The following is a 15,354-nucleotide window of genomic DNA, read 5'->3' on the forward strand; positions in this document are numbered from 1 at the left end:
TTTAGTACCTGAGGAGTCACGAATGATGCTGAACATAGTGTAATCATCAGCTAACCTCCCCACTTCTGACCTTATGACGGAGTGAAGATCATTGATGAAGCAACTGCAGATGGTTGGGTCTAAGACTCCACCCTCGGGAAGTCCTGTAGCTGAGATGACTGACCTCCAACAAACACAACCATCTTTCTTTATTCCAGATATGACTCCAAGTAATGGAGAGCTTTCCTGGGGATACCCATTGACTCCAGTTTTGCGAGGGCTCCTTGATGCCATACTTGGTTAACTGCAGCCTTGATGCCAAGGGCAGTCACTCTCACCTCCCCTCTGGAATTCAGCTCTTTGATTCATGTTTGAACCAAGGCTGTAATGAGGTCAGGAGCTGAGTGGTCCTGGGGAACCCAAATTGAGTGTCACTGAGCAAGTTATTGCTGAGCTGGTGCTGCTTGATAGCACTTGGACAAATATAGATTCATTAAGGCAAGTCAGCATGGACTTTTGAGCAGAAAACATACTTGGAAAACAACTGGACCCCAAACTTCCTGAAAACAGTTCCGTCAAACTTTACACAATCCTGATGCAATGAAGGAGGTGGATTTTAAAGGCAAAGATCCTCCCACTTAAGAACAGTGAGGTTTCCTGCAACCACGTCAATGACTGTAATATGGAGTTGGCTAGTGGTGAATTTACACCCTCACATACAGTTGTTTTTTTTTGCGCTGTGGCTAAGTCTGCAGAGCCCAGATAGTGGTTAAGTATATCCTGGAGCAGCAGTGTGTTAGATTCTTCTAGTTGACGGTGACGTTTGGTGGTGGGGGTAGGAGGGGGGTTTGGGTGAGCAGCAGTTCGAAATTGAGACAGTGTTTGAAGTCCTTTGAAGAGACTTTGTGACAGGAATCGAGAGGAAGGTCACTAACCCGGCAACCATAGCAGGTGCACCAGCTGGCCGCTGCCCACCATTGCAGAAGTGGTGAACTACTTGGAGTCAGATACCAGCCTGGCATGCAAAGTGCATGGTCAGTGTAACGATCTAGCTCAGCTGGGGGGAGAAAAAGAGTCCCGTCTTGAAGCTGCTTTGATTTTGGACCCTTTTGATGGACTGAAAATGGCAGAAATAATTGGATCCACTACAATAGATAATCTCAGTTCACAGGTAGGATTTATGTTATTAAAAGCATAATGAAAACATAAATAAAGCTAATGTCTTATCTGCTGCTTTCACAGAAAAATTAAAGGCAGTTTGTAACACTTGAGGTTGCATTTTTTTTGTTCCCTATTATGGTTGTTTTTTGACCTCTTGTTTAACCCTTTAAATCAGGCCTTAAACAAGGATTCAAATATAGATCAGATGGATGACAAAGATGGAAGAGTATTGCTAGATGAATTGGTTGGAATTCTAATCTGATCCCACCCTGGCATAAAGCAGATTGAATTGTTCATTTCACTGATGATTCTTGGTACCTCACCTACCTTTTCATCCGTACCAATGACATTTCAATGGAATGTTTACCATTTGAAATGTTTTAAAACATGACAAAATGCTAGCCATATCCTTGTTCATGCAGATTTTTGCCTCTGGAATTTTATAATATAAAAAATAATCAATTTATTCCTTCACTGGTGCAACACTGAGCTCTTCAAAACAGACTGAGCACCTGAACAGGACCAACATCCTCACGGGGAAGTTTGTAAGTGCTGTTGGGGTTGATTTAAAATAGATTAGCATGGGGTTGAGATCATGATAAGCAGTTCAGAGGGGAGAGAAGTTGAGGTGGAATTAAAAGTTAAAACTTGTGCATATGAGTGGGAAAGGTAAATGAAACATAGGCTAGATAAGAAAGAAAAATCATGCAGGGCATGGATAGGGTAAATAGATTTGGTCTTGAATTGAATTGAATTTATTGTCATGTGTACCGAGGCACAGTGAAAAGCTTTGTCTTGCGAGCAATACAGGTATATCACAGAGTTAACTAGCACAGATAAGTAAGTAATAGATAAACAGCGGCAAAAACCAAAACACAAGTACAGGCTAATGCTAGGAGTTTGTGAGTCCATTCAGTATTCCAACAACAGTAGGTTAGAAACTGTTTCGAAACTGGCTGGATCGTGAGTTCAGGCTTCTATACTTTCTCCCTGCTGGTAGAGCCTAAAGAAAAGCATTGTCAGGGTGGGATGGATCTTTGAGAATGCTGGCTGCCTTTCCTTGACAGCGGGCCTGGTAGATGGATTCCTGGTAGATAGATGGGAGGTTGGCCTTTGTGTATGTCTGGGCCGAGTTCACCACTCTCTGTAACCGTCTCCGATCTTGAAGGATACAGTTGCCATACCAGGTAGAGATACATCCAGTCTTTCCCTCGCATGGGAGAGTCCAGAACTAGATGGCATAGATTTAGGGTGAGAGGGGAAAAATTTAATAACGAACTAAGGGGCAACTTTTTCACACAGCAGGTGGTGCGTGTAGGGAATGAGCTGCCAGAGGAAGTGGTGGGGGCTGGTACAATTGCAGCATTTAAAAAGCATCTGGATGGGTGTATGAGTAGAAAAGGTTAAGAGGGATATGGGCCAAGTGCTGGCAAATGGGACTAAGTTAGTGTAGGATATCTGGTTGGCACGAACGAGTGGGACTGAAGGGTCTGTTTCCATCTCTATGACTCTAAATGAGCTTAACAAAGATAAATGGGACATATTTTAATGCAAGGAGCCTGAGGAATAAAATAAATGAGCTGAGGGCACAAAAAGGCAAGTGGGAGTATGGTGTCATAACTATGACTGAGACATGGCTGAAAGATAAGCAAGATTGGCAGCTCAACATTGGTTTTAGTTTTTTTTAAACAGATAAACAGAACAACTAGAGAAAGAGTAGTGCCTAAGCTGTGTGAGAATCAGAACATGTTCCTCAATGAATACTTTGTGTTGGTCATCAGAAGGGAATAGAATTATAGAGTCTCCACAGTGTGGAAGTAGGCAATTCGGCCCATTGAATCCACAGCAATCCTCTGAAATGCATCCCACTGAGACCCATCCCCCATACTGTATCCCTGTAATCTTGCAATTCCCAAGGCTAATCCACCTAACCTGCACATCCCTGGACACTACAAGTAATTTAGCATTGCCAATCCACTTAACCTGCATGTTTTTGGACAGACACTGGGAGAATGTACAAACTCCAGGGTGGAATAGAACCCAGCTCATTGGTGCTGTGAGGCAGCAGTGCTAACCACTGAGACACTGTGGCACCCCAAATAGGAATAGGATGACAGGTATAATCATACAGTGGAGGACTGGAAGAAATTTTCATAGAAAGTAAATACCCAGGGTTTGGCAGTCTGAGAAAAAAGATAATCTTGCAGGTTCAGATGAATTGTACCCCAGGCCGAAAAGGGAAACAAGGCAGCAGATAATCAATAACCCTCACAGTAAATTTCAAATTCTCTCCAACTACAGGAGGTGTGCCAGAGCACTGGAAGTCTGCTAAATGGAGGAAGAACTAGACAAGGAATTTAAAGGCCAGTCAGTCTAATTTTGGTGGTGGGAAAGTTATTAGAAAGAAGTCTGAGGGACAGAATACATCTGCACATAGAGAGACAGGGATTAAATGCATTATAGGCATAACTTTGTGAAGGGAAGGTTGTGTTTAATGAATTTGAACAAAATTTTGTGAATAAGTAACCAGGAGTGTTGATGAGAGCAGTGCGTTTAATGTAATCTATGTGGACTTCAGCTTTTGAGAAGATGTCTCATGGCAGACTAATCAAAAAAGTTAGAGCACATGGGATCCAAGGCAAAGTGGCTTGTTGAATGAAGAATTGAGAAGCAAGAAGCAAAGGGTATTGGTAGAGGGATGTTTCTGTGACTGAAAGTCTGTTTCGAATGGGTTCCACTGGGCTCAGTGTTGGGGTCCTTGCTGTTTATGGTGTACATTGATGACTTGGACTTAAATGTAGGGATATAACCAAGAAATTCATGGATGACAAGAAAATCAGCAGGGTGCTGAATAGGATGGCACCATGGCTTAGTGGTTAGCATTGCTGCCTCATACTGCTAGGGACCCAGGTTTGATTCCACCCCTGGCAACTATCTGCGTGGAGTTTACACATTTTCCCTGTGTCCGTGTGAATTTCCCTTTGGGTGCTCTGGGAAACACATGGTTACAGGGATAGGGTAGGTGGGTTCCTCCTTGGAGGTTCAGTGTGGACTCAATGGGCTGAATAGCCTGCTTCCACATTGTAGGGTTTGAATAATGAGGAGGATAACCATAAGCTGCAAGAAGACATCAACAGACTGGTCAAGTGGGCAAAACAGTGACAAATGGAATTCACCTAAGCAAAGTGTGAGGAAATGCACTGGGGGGAGAACCAACATAACAAAACTGTGAATAGTGCAACCCCAGGCAAAAGCGAGGACTGCAGATGCTGGAGTATCAGAGTTGAAAAATGTGGTGCTGGAAAAACACAGCAGGCCAGGCAGCATCCGAGGAGCAGGAGAATCAACGTTTCGGGCATAAGCCCTTCTTCAGGAATAGTGCGACCCTGGAAAGTACTGAAGATCAGTGGGACGTTGGTGTGCATATCCATAGACCTCTGAAGGTAACAGTGGGGATAGATAAGATAATTACAAAGGAATATGCTATGTTTGCTTTTGCTAGCTGAGCTGTAGAGTACAAGAGCAAGGATGTTATGTTGAAACTATATAAAACACTGTTAGACCACAACTGGAGTTGTGCATGCAGTGCTGGTGACCATATTCGAGGAAGGGTGTGATGGCAGTAGAGAAACTGTGGAGTACTGTATCAAAACACACTTACCCTAAAGGGAATGCCACAAAGGTTCATTGGCTTGGTTCCCAGGAAGAGGAGGTTGTCCTATAGGAAGAGGTTGAGCAGTAAACCAGGCCCATATTTCCTGGAGTTGAGAAGATTGATTTAAGTGAAACAGTTAGCATTCCTTTGTTTGGGGGGGGAGTTATGACTGGGTTTGCCATATGTTGTTATCACTGTCCCTGGTGGAATACTTTAATACTTTATCTTACTTCCTCTGTGGCTTTCTTCCAGCCTCTTGCAGTCCATATTTCAATATTATCCATCTGATTTTTTTTCTTCCTATTCTGTTTTCCCCCACCCCATTTTCTCTTTTCAATTGTTGCTAGGAAAAGGCTGCTGAATCTTTGTTTCTAATGTTGGTACCTGACTATCTTTCTCTCTCTAACTGTACCTCGCAAATCCTTTTGATTCTCAACTTTTGCTATTTGTCTAACCCAATCATTTATCTTGCTGTCTGCCCAGCTCATTCTGAACATCCCAGACCAGAGCTTCCCTTCTGAAGCTGTTCTGCTTCTCTCATCCTCTTTCTTCCGGGTCCAACTCCACAGTTGTTGCTCAGCTTTGTGCTGATGTTTTTGGACTTCAAAGACTTAAGGAATTGCTATCACCTCTTGCTGCAGCTAATCTAACCTGGATTTCATTCTTGTTGATGCTCGAGCTAAAGTACTTGAATCTGTCCACTTGCCTGTATCTCGATTCTTCCAATCTTGACTTTTCTTTTGTCACTTAGGTCCATAAGATTGGTGTTTGACTCATTTATGTCCAGTCCATGTGACTTGTTGTCTCTTTTGATGAACACTGCCATCATTTCAGGCTTTTCCTTTGTTCCGGCTGAGCATGGTGTCACGTGCATAACTGAGATTCTATGTTCTACAATATCCTATGAAGCATCCACATCTCTTTCATACTTCTTCTGCACCATTCTCAGTGTCCTGTCTTCCACAGCATCAAGGAGCATGGGTGACAGTAAACACCCCTGCCTGCATCCCTTCTCAAATAAATTAAACAAAGGCCAATATCAGCCATGCATAGCTGGTAGCTCACACACCACATTGTGCAGAATAGCACTGAGAGTTGCTCTCCAGAATTTATCCATCAAACAATGCCATTAAAACAGCAGAGTTCCTCCAGCACTTTCTGCTTTTATTTCAGCATCCTCAATATTCACCAAAACCGATTATTTCTTTATGATCATACTTCTGCTTGTGAGAACTTGCAGCACGCAAAGTATCTTCTGAGTTTCCTCAATTAAAGAAAGAAGACCTTGCATTGAAGTACTGCCTTTTGTGATCACAGGATCATTTGAAATAGTGTTTTATGGCCAAAATGTACTCTGTAAAGGATGCTCACTATTATAATGTCAGAACCACAGGAACCAATTTGCACGCAGCAAACTCTCACAAACAGCAATTTGATAATAAACGGATCATCTGTTTTTGCAATGCTGTGGGATAATCCCCCCACCCATCTGCTTGTATAAATCAAACTTTTGTTTTAATCCTCGAAAATGTTTGAGAGTCATTTAAAAGTTGAACTTCATGAACTTGGAGTTTGATGAAGATAGCATGGCCTATTTACAAAAGGAAATTCCCTCGGATTGGGGATTTCAAGACTAGGAGGTGCGAGGATAGAGATTTAAATAAGACATGAGGGGCAAATGTTTTATACAGAGGGTGGTTTGCACATGGAATGAACTTCCTTGGGAAGTGATGAATGTGGGTACGGTACAATTACAACATTTAAAAGACATTTGGATAAGTATAAAGGAACCTTGATTATCTGAAGAACATGGGCGGGAAGTATTTCGTTCAGTTGATCAAATGCCGGATAATTGATACTGGATAACATAGTCAGCCATGCATCTGACCTTGTGACCTTGTTCAGATGATCCGAAGTTCGGTTAATCGAATAATCAAGGTTCCTCTGTACATGACTAGGAAAGGTTTGGAGGGATACGGGCCAAGAGCAGGCAGGTGGGATTATTTTAGTTTGGGATTATGTTCAGCATGGACTGGTTGGTCCAACGGATCTGTTTCCGTGTTGTATGAGATTATAAATGAAAATAAATAGATAAATATTGGCCAAGCCACACCAGGAATAACCCACTTATGTAAAAGCAAATGACTGTAGTTGTTGTAAATTTGAAATGAAAGCAGAGAGTGGTGGGAAAATGTAGCAACTCTGACAGTATTTGTGGAGAGAGAAACAGAGTTAATCATGAAGTTGAACACTACTCATTTTCAAAATAAGAATAGCTCAGTACCGCATGGGAATTTTAGCTTTGATTTCCGTGCACATTCTAGCAGTGGCACTTATGTCTTCTGACTCAGTAAACCACAGTGAAACACAGCTGTCAAAGGCATGACCATGACTCCACTTCCACTGTACTTTATTAACTGTATTATATGTTAGAATGGCCTCATGAAAGTTCCTCTGTAAATAAACGTTTTTTCTTTTAATTCCACTCATTCATAAAAAGTGCAGCAAAAAGACATACAAAAGAGACTGGGATGAGGCGCAAGTCTCTCTGCTTAGAGATGCATAGTGCCTAGCACATAAACACATGGAAGAGGAGCTGGAGTACATCAGTTGGCCCTTTGAGCTTGCTTTGACATTCAACAAGATCAGCTGATCTACCACTGCAAGTCCATTATTAACTCCTTATCTCCTTAAATTTGTACACAATATCAAACCCTGCTTTGATTATATGTAGTAGTGCGTATCCACTGCAATTTGGACGACAGAAATCAAAAGATTCCTGATGCTTTGAGCAAACACCTTCAGTCTTAAGTGACTGACCCCTCATTCAGAGACTGTGATCTCATTTTTCCAGATTCAGCAGCCAGGAGTAATATCTATGCAGTGAAAGATGGAACTAAATGTCTAGTACAAGCCTATTGACATCGTACAGGTTTATCTCTCAACAACCGAAATGCATTATAACAGACTTGGCTGTGCATCAGAATATCCAAGAACTATTATTGTTTGTCCAACAAGGGGGCATTTTGTAGTTAAGAAAGATTTCAATGCAACGTTGGGAGCTCAAGCACAGTAGAGAGCTTATGACAAATAGAGATCAGGTACAACCAGAGGAAGGAGGTTAATGTTACTCAGTTAGTTAAAAGGCAAATTGCTCCCATCATGGAGGTAGATATGTCTACACGTGGAATCCACTAATAAGTATCAAAGACTTTGATAACGGGAAAGAGAGATAAAATTATACCTTGTGAGTTCCTGTCAGTAGGTTTTGGTGGTTAGTGAGCCCTGAGAACAGTATTACTTTGATATGCATATCAGTTAACTTCAAGGTGAAATTTAAATTATGAAAAGGAGTCTCATCTAGTCATGGTTATGTTCTGCTTTTAAAGTACATTCCAAAATGGTTTAAAGGCAGAGAAGGGAATGAGCTGGTCACTTGAATAGAATAAATAGATTTTTGAATCCCAAATGTTGTGATAAATCATAATAGTTTCGACCAATTTGCAAAATAAAAGTGCAGCAGCGGTTGTGGGTTCGATTTCAGGGCCTTTTGACCTTGTCAACAGTCTGTGCAAAGGTTTGCTTAGGATCCCTGACACTTCACTGGAGCATTCTAGTAAATAAGAGAAAGTGAGGGCTGCAGATGTTGGATATCAGTCAAAACATGTGGCGCTGGAAAAGCACAGCAGATCAGGCAGCATTTGAAGAGCTGGAGAGTTGAAGTTTGGAGCATAAGATTTTCATCAGGATGAAGAGCTTATGCTCAAAATGTCATCCCTGTTCCTCGGATGCTACCTGACTGGCTGTGCTTTTCTAGTACCATACTTTTTGACTCATTATAGTAAATAGCTGAGTATTGGGTTGCATTTGCACAAGAAAATTAATTAATGAGACTAAATTGTCCTCAACTATAGTGATAGTGTGACATACATAGGGGTTCACACTTGGAATCTAAGGAATTAAACTATTGTGTTTCCTTGTGTTTCCTGTGGCTGAGCTGTTGGAAACTAGAAGCAAGTTGTGGAATATTATTTTATCTCTACATGTTAGGGAGGCACGGTGGCTCAGTGATTAGCACAGCTGCCTCACAGTGCTAGGGACCTGGGTTCAATTCCAGCCTCAGGCAACTAACTGTGTGGAGTTTGCACGTTTGCTACCTGGGTTTCCTTCAGGTGCTACAGTTTCCTCCCACAGTCCAAAGATGTACAAAGATGCAGAGTTACAAGGATAGATTGTGCAGATGGGATGTTATTTGGAAAATCAGTGCGGACTTGATGGATTGAAAGGCCTGCTTCCACATTGTAGGAGCATTATAAACAGGGGTTGGGACTATTTGTGGTTCTGAGTCTAAGTCGATAAAGTGTGGAACTGGAAAAAGCACTGCAGGTCAAACAGCATCAAAGGAACAGGGGAGTCGACCTTTCATCAGGACTGGTGAGAGGGAAAGGGGCTGAGAAAAAAATAGAAAGAGGGTGGAGCTTGGGGAAAGGTAAGTGGGATGGGGATAGGTGGATGCAGGTAGGAGGTGATTGTGATTGATTGGTGGGACGGAGGGAGCAGATAGGTGGGAAGGAAGATGACAGGTTAAGTCAGGTCCAGGGGGTGGGGCAAAAAGGGAAGGCTGAACCTGGGATGAGGTGGGGTTGTGGAAGATTTGGAATTTGGTGAATTCTATTTTAAGGCCATATGGTTGTAAGTTCCCAAGGTGGAAGATGAGAGTATTCTTCCTCCAGTTTGCATGTGACTTTATTTTGATGATGGAAGAGGTCCAGGATAGACATTTTGTCAGGTGTGGGAGGGGGAGTTGAAATGGCTGGCAACTGGAAGGTGGGGTTGATTGGAGCGTACAGATAATAGATGTTACCTTAATAGTGTCTGAGTTCTACTTGTCTGTGCAATCTTCCTGGGGGAAACAGCAATTTGGTCCCTGTCTGGCTCAGAGCCCCATTGGGTTTCTGTGTTCAAATGTCGTCAGATACTTAATAGAGATATTTTTAAAGTTCTAGTTTGGCACCTTCCCAGTTTAGCTTACCTTCTCTTCTGTTTTCTTTTTGGCTCACCCCAACTGGATTTCACAATATCAACAAGGTGAACTTATATTGGCTTCACAGTCACTTCTAGCACAGTCAAATGATAAGGAGTGGAACCTGTATCTGTGAAAAATGGGTACAAAGAACAGAACCTTCAACATTTTTTTCACAGCTTGTGACAAAGCCAGCTTTGCCTGAAATTCTAATTCTATAGGTGTGAAATGCACTGTTCAGTCTGAAGCTGAGGTACACACAGTACTGTTTCCTATCTAGCATGTGGTAAACAACTTCAGCAGAAATTATGAACCAGCACATAGGATTTGCACATGAAAAGCACATGTGTCCTTGCACCATTCCAGACCTTAGGACATTAAAAGAACATTACAGGCAATTACGTGCTTCATAGTGAAGTTACTATTATGATATTGGATATATGACAGCTAATTTGCACACAGCAAGATACCAGAAAACAGCAATGACATAAATCAGATAGTTTATATCAATCTTGGTAGTTGAGGATGACTATTGGCCTAGATATCACTTCTTCTGCATAATCATAGATGCTCTTGAAGACCAAGAGAAAATCCTAGAATCCCAACAGTGTGAATGCAGGCCCTTCAGCCCATCAAGTCCACACTGCCCCTCTGAAGAGCATTCCACCCAGACCCCTACACTATCTCTCTAATGCTGCATTTTCCCATGGCTAACCCATCTAGCCAACACATCCCTGGACCCTACAGACAATTTAGCATGGCCAATGCACCTAACCTGCACATCTTTGCACTGTGGGAGGAAACCTGCTCAGACATGGAGAGAATGTGCAAGCTCCACACAGACAGTGCCTGAACGTGGAATCAAGCCCGGGTCCCTGGCACTGTGTGGCAACACTGAGCCACCATGCCACCCACTTTCATATAAAGTCACAAATTGAACGACAGGCCAGACTATGCTGCTAAAAATTGATTATTTTTAATATATAAATGACACAAATGGTTACAACTGTCTTTCTTTAGTTCAACATTCAGCAGTTGTAAATTTAAAACTGTTTTACCCAAGTCCCGATATGGCCAATCATATACTTTCTCTACATTAGGCTCAGAATGAAAAGGTTCATCAATCAGGTTTCTTTAGTAAACACAAATATATTGATTTACTATAAAACAAAACCCATCCATTGAAGATACAGAATGTTCAATATATGCACACATACCATTTTACTCCTCTAACTAACCCAAAATGTACATACACAAAAACACGTGCTTCAGGTAAAGGGAGAAACTAGGTTTTTCTCTGTACAGATTCACTTCACAAAGAAAATCTCTCTCTGAATGAGGGTGGTTATTCTTGGAGGCAAGAAGGACAAGGTATAGAATGTTCTGGAGTCTGTCAATTTGGTGATCTTGCATGTATTTGATTTAGACTTAAATGTAAGAGCGTTAATTGGTAAGTTCACAGATGATATAAAAATGGATGGGGTGGTAAGTAGTGAGGTGAATAGCCTTAGATTACAACAGGATATCGCAGGACTAGTCAGAGGGGCTGATCAGTGGCACATGTAACTAAATCTGATAAGTGTGAGGTGATGCACTTGAGCAGGAGAAACAATACGAGGGAATGCATGATGAATGGTAGGACCTTGGGAAGCACAAAGGATCAGAGGGCCCTTGGCGTACATGTCCATCAGTCTCTTAAAATATCAGGACCAGTGGATAAAGTGGTTAAGAAGGCATATGGCAATTTACCTTTATTAGCTGAGACAGAGAGTTCAGGAGCAGGAAGGTTGTGCTGGAACTGTATAAACTGCTTGTTAGGCCACAGCTAGAGTATTGTGTGCAGTTCTGGAATCCACATTCTGGGAGGGATGTGATGACACTGGAAAGGGTATGGAGAGGATTTACCAGAATAATGCCTGAGCTGGAGAGTTTCAGTTATGAAAAGCTATTAGGGTTCTTTTCCATAGAACTGAGGAGATTGAGGGTGAACATGATTGAGATGTATAAAATATGAGGGGCATAGGTGGAACATACAAGAAGAGCTTTTCCCCTTGTTGGAAGAATCAATGGCCAGGGACATGGATTCAAGGTAAAGCACAGAAGGTTTAGAGGGGATGTGAGGAAAAGCTTTTTCACCAACGGGTGGTGGGAATCTGGAACTCATGTCTATAATATTGTTAGAGGCAGAAACCTTCATAACATTTAAGAAGGATGCAGATATGCACTTGCTATACCAAGGCATACAAGGCTATGCACCAAGTGGTTGAAAATAGAATTAGAATAGCTAGTTGGTTGTTTCTGACTGGCACAGATGTGATGGGCTGATGGACATTTTTATGTGCTGTGGACCTCTATGACTATATATATGGTCAAGGGATTATTGTCTCTGGGATTGGACAGACACAGTTCGCTCAGCAATGCAATGTTGAGGACTTCTTGAAATTATTCTGTTTTTCCGAAGAACAGTCAGGTTTTATATTAGATTCACCACAACAGTACTCCAGAAACAGGAAACTCAAGCTGGGCAGCCTGTTCTTAGCAATGTTTAACCTACTACTGTAATTCCAATACAGAAACATCAAGCCTGCAAACACTATGGAGACAGGACAGCCGTAAAACTCGGTCATAAGGCGGTCCGGTGCACTTTTTTGAAGTGAGCTTAAGACCAGCAATTATTGCAAGTCACATGATTTTTAAGAAACACTTTTTTAAAAATCCAGGGCGATATTTTCACAGCTCGTAGAATTGTATAGTCATTCTTCAAATTCAAGTCATTAAAGAAATATTAAATATAAAGCAGCTTCATAACAATTACGTGCGCACCAATATATTCTTTAGAAAGTCCACTCAATCATGCTTGGCCAAAGTCTGTGTTTTGGAAGAAACTTCGTGACTGAAAGATTCTGTCATATTCTGTCTATTTCTGTCATATTTCAAACACAATCTGAAGAGATCTCACACTCTCCTAGTTTGATTCAGTCAAGTGACATTTTATCAGTTTCACCATCACTTGCTTTTCAAAATGACTATTAATACCATCTAAAACACACCTTCATCATATCCGTCTAACCTTACAGTCTCCAAATACTGAATAAGATCTGCTCAGGAAAGGGGAATTGTGAAAACATTTGATGTCTGCAAATAATGGAAACACAGATAACATTCCCAGTTTTGAATCAGAAAGCATTGGTGTTGGGGGTTAGTTGGAGCATAGTTGTTCATACCCCATATAGTTAAGGCCAAAGTTCCAGGGCAGTACAGAGGGAATTCAACATGTCAAAGGTGACATCCTATAGTGAAATGTTTTATGTGAAATACAACTTGCCCTGTTCAGTTCTGAAGAAGCGTCACAGGACCCAAATTGTCAATTCTGCTTTCTCTCTACAGATGCCAGAAACCTCTGAGTTTTTCTAGCATTCTTTGAGTTTATTTCAGATTCCCAGCATCTGCAATAATTTATTAGTTTTTAAATAAATTTACATTGCATGCAAAACAGAAACAACAGATGTGGTAAAAGATCACAATCACTTTGTTGATGGTGCTGATAAAGCAGCACACATGCCTTTGACTGAGTCATCTTGCACATTCACCTGAATAGGGCAAGGATGACTCACACAGAGCACTGTAAATGCTCAGCAGGTCTGGCAGCATCTGTGTGGTAAAAACAACGACAGCAGATGCTGGAAACCAGATTCTGGATTAGAGTGGGACTGGAAAACACCTGGCAGCATCTGTGCTGAGTCCAATTTAACTCTTCTTCAGAACTGAAAGGTGTTAGAAAATCCAGGGCAGAAATGTTGGCACAACAGCAAGCTCGTTTATTACAATAGTAAGCCACTGGAAGGTCATGGTCATTCCTGTAGACAGAGCAGAGGTGATCCGCAAAGTGGTCACCTAGTCTGTGTTTGGTCTCACCAATGTAAAAGAGACTGCATTGTGAGCAGCGAATGCTGCACACTAAATTGATAAAAGTATAAGCAAAACACTGCTTCACTAGGATAGTGTATTTAGGGCCTTGGACAGGCTGGAGGGAGGAGGTCAACAGGCAAGTGATACACTTTCTGAGATTACATGGGAAAGTGCCATGAGGAGGCTGGGAAGTGTTGGGAGTGATGGAGGGACTGGACCAATGTGTCACAGCGGGAATAGTCCCTGTGGAATGGTGTAGTGGAGGGGTGGGAAAGGTGTTTTGATGGTGTCACCCTGCTGGATATGGCAAAGGATGAGTCTTTGATTATGACGACTAGCAGAGTGGAAAGTGAGGTCAAGGGGAATCCTATCATTGTTCTGGTAAGACATCATTGATGTACCGGGGACCCATTTTCTACCTTTCACACCTTAATTAACGTCCAGTTTACATTTTTTCTCTCTTTCACCATCTGTTTGTTTTTTGTACTGCGTCTCTACATTATCTGCCCCCTTGGTCCTCCCCAGCTTCTGTCAAAAGTATAAGGAACCCAGTTTCCAACACCTTTCAATTCTGAAGAGACATACTCGACTTGAAACGTTAACTCTATTTCTCTCTTCACAGAAGCTGCCAGACTTACTGAGTGTTGTTTTTTTTTTAAAAAATGGGCTGTGAAGCACTGAATTTATGAAAAGCACAGAATTATTGCATGTTCTTTCTTTCAAATATTGTAGTGTTAATGAGGAATGTTTGCATGTTTAATGCTGATGTATTTGATAAAGTACCTGCTGCATTCAGTTCCAATCCATCATTCATGACTTAATTTTGTCTCTGAAACGGCCTGCTTCAGATAGCATACCTTTAAGGGCCAGGGCCTTGGTTGTTTCACTTTGGTTTAGATCAAAAGGGGATCTCCTTCTGGATAGGAAACAAACTCGTTTAAATTTACCGAAGCATGAGAACATCCCTTAAGGAACTGGGGCTCCACTTCTTTATAATCGGCTACAACAATGTGGGAGGCCTTTTCTGTCTACCACATACCATATCTCTTCTAATATTCCTCAACCTCAGTTTTAATTTAATTGGTTAGTTTTTAGATTAAAATCAGTTCTCCTCTCTCAAAATGTTAATGATGTCCTCACTCTTGGGAGAGGTAATAATCATATCCTGGTGTGTTAGATTTTCTTAATATCACGAATTCTGACACTGTTTAAAATCAGATCTTATTGCCTGGTACACATTTCATATTGTCTAACTTCATGTAAACAATTTTACATTTATCTACAGTAAACCCTCAGCATTACCAAACCTTACCTCTTGATGCAGATTAGAAACCTTAATCAAATGGCAATGTAACTCAATTTTAACAAAAAGAAGCACCTGTTTCCAGTGTGACTTAGGAATAACAGGGGACGTGAAGTGTGAAAATGATGTTGTAGTGCCACTGTATATAATTCAGGTAACATTACAACAGCAACTACATTTTAAATAGTAATTCATTGGCTTTGGGATATCCCCAAATGGTGAAAGATGTGGAATTCATACGAGTCTTTCTTTTCTTCATGAGAAATCACATATACTTGGAAAAGATTACAACTGTGCTTCATATTGGGACATACATCTGGTGAA

At 41.4% G+C, this 15,354-nt stretch overlaps 1 protein-coding gene across 1 annotated transcript in view; it reads left to right on the forward strand.

Moving 5' to 3' along the window:
• Positions 1–826: 826 nt before the first annotated feature.
• cass4 (Cas scaffold protein family member 4) overlaps positions 827–15,354 on the forward strand; it is a 106,933-nt gene continuing 92,405 nt past the window's right edge. The window contains exon 1 of the mRNA XM_060836273.1: positions 827–1,150. Within this exon, the coding sequence (XP_060692256.1) occupies positions 1,103–1,150 (48 nt within the window). The 5' untranslated portion in view covers positions 827–1,102. The remainder of the gene's footprint in view (positions 1,151–15,354) is intronic.

This window comes from Hemiscyllium ocellatum, chromosome 15 (genome assembly GCF_020745735.1).
Source record: "Hemiscyllium ocellatum isolate sHemOce1 chromosome 15, sHemOce1.pat.X.cur, whole genome shotgun sequence".
NCBI classification, from domain to species: Eukaryota; Metazoa; Chordata; class Chondrichthyes; order Orectolobiformes; family Hemiscylliidae; genus Hemiscyllium; species Hemiscyllium ocellatum.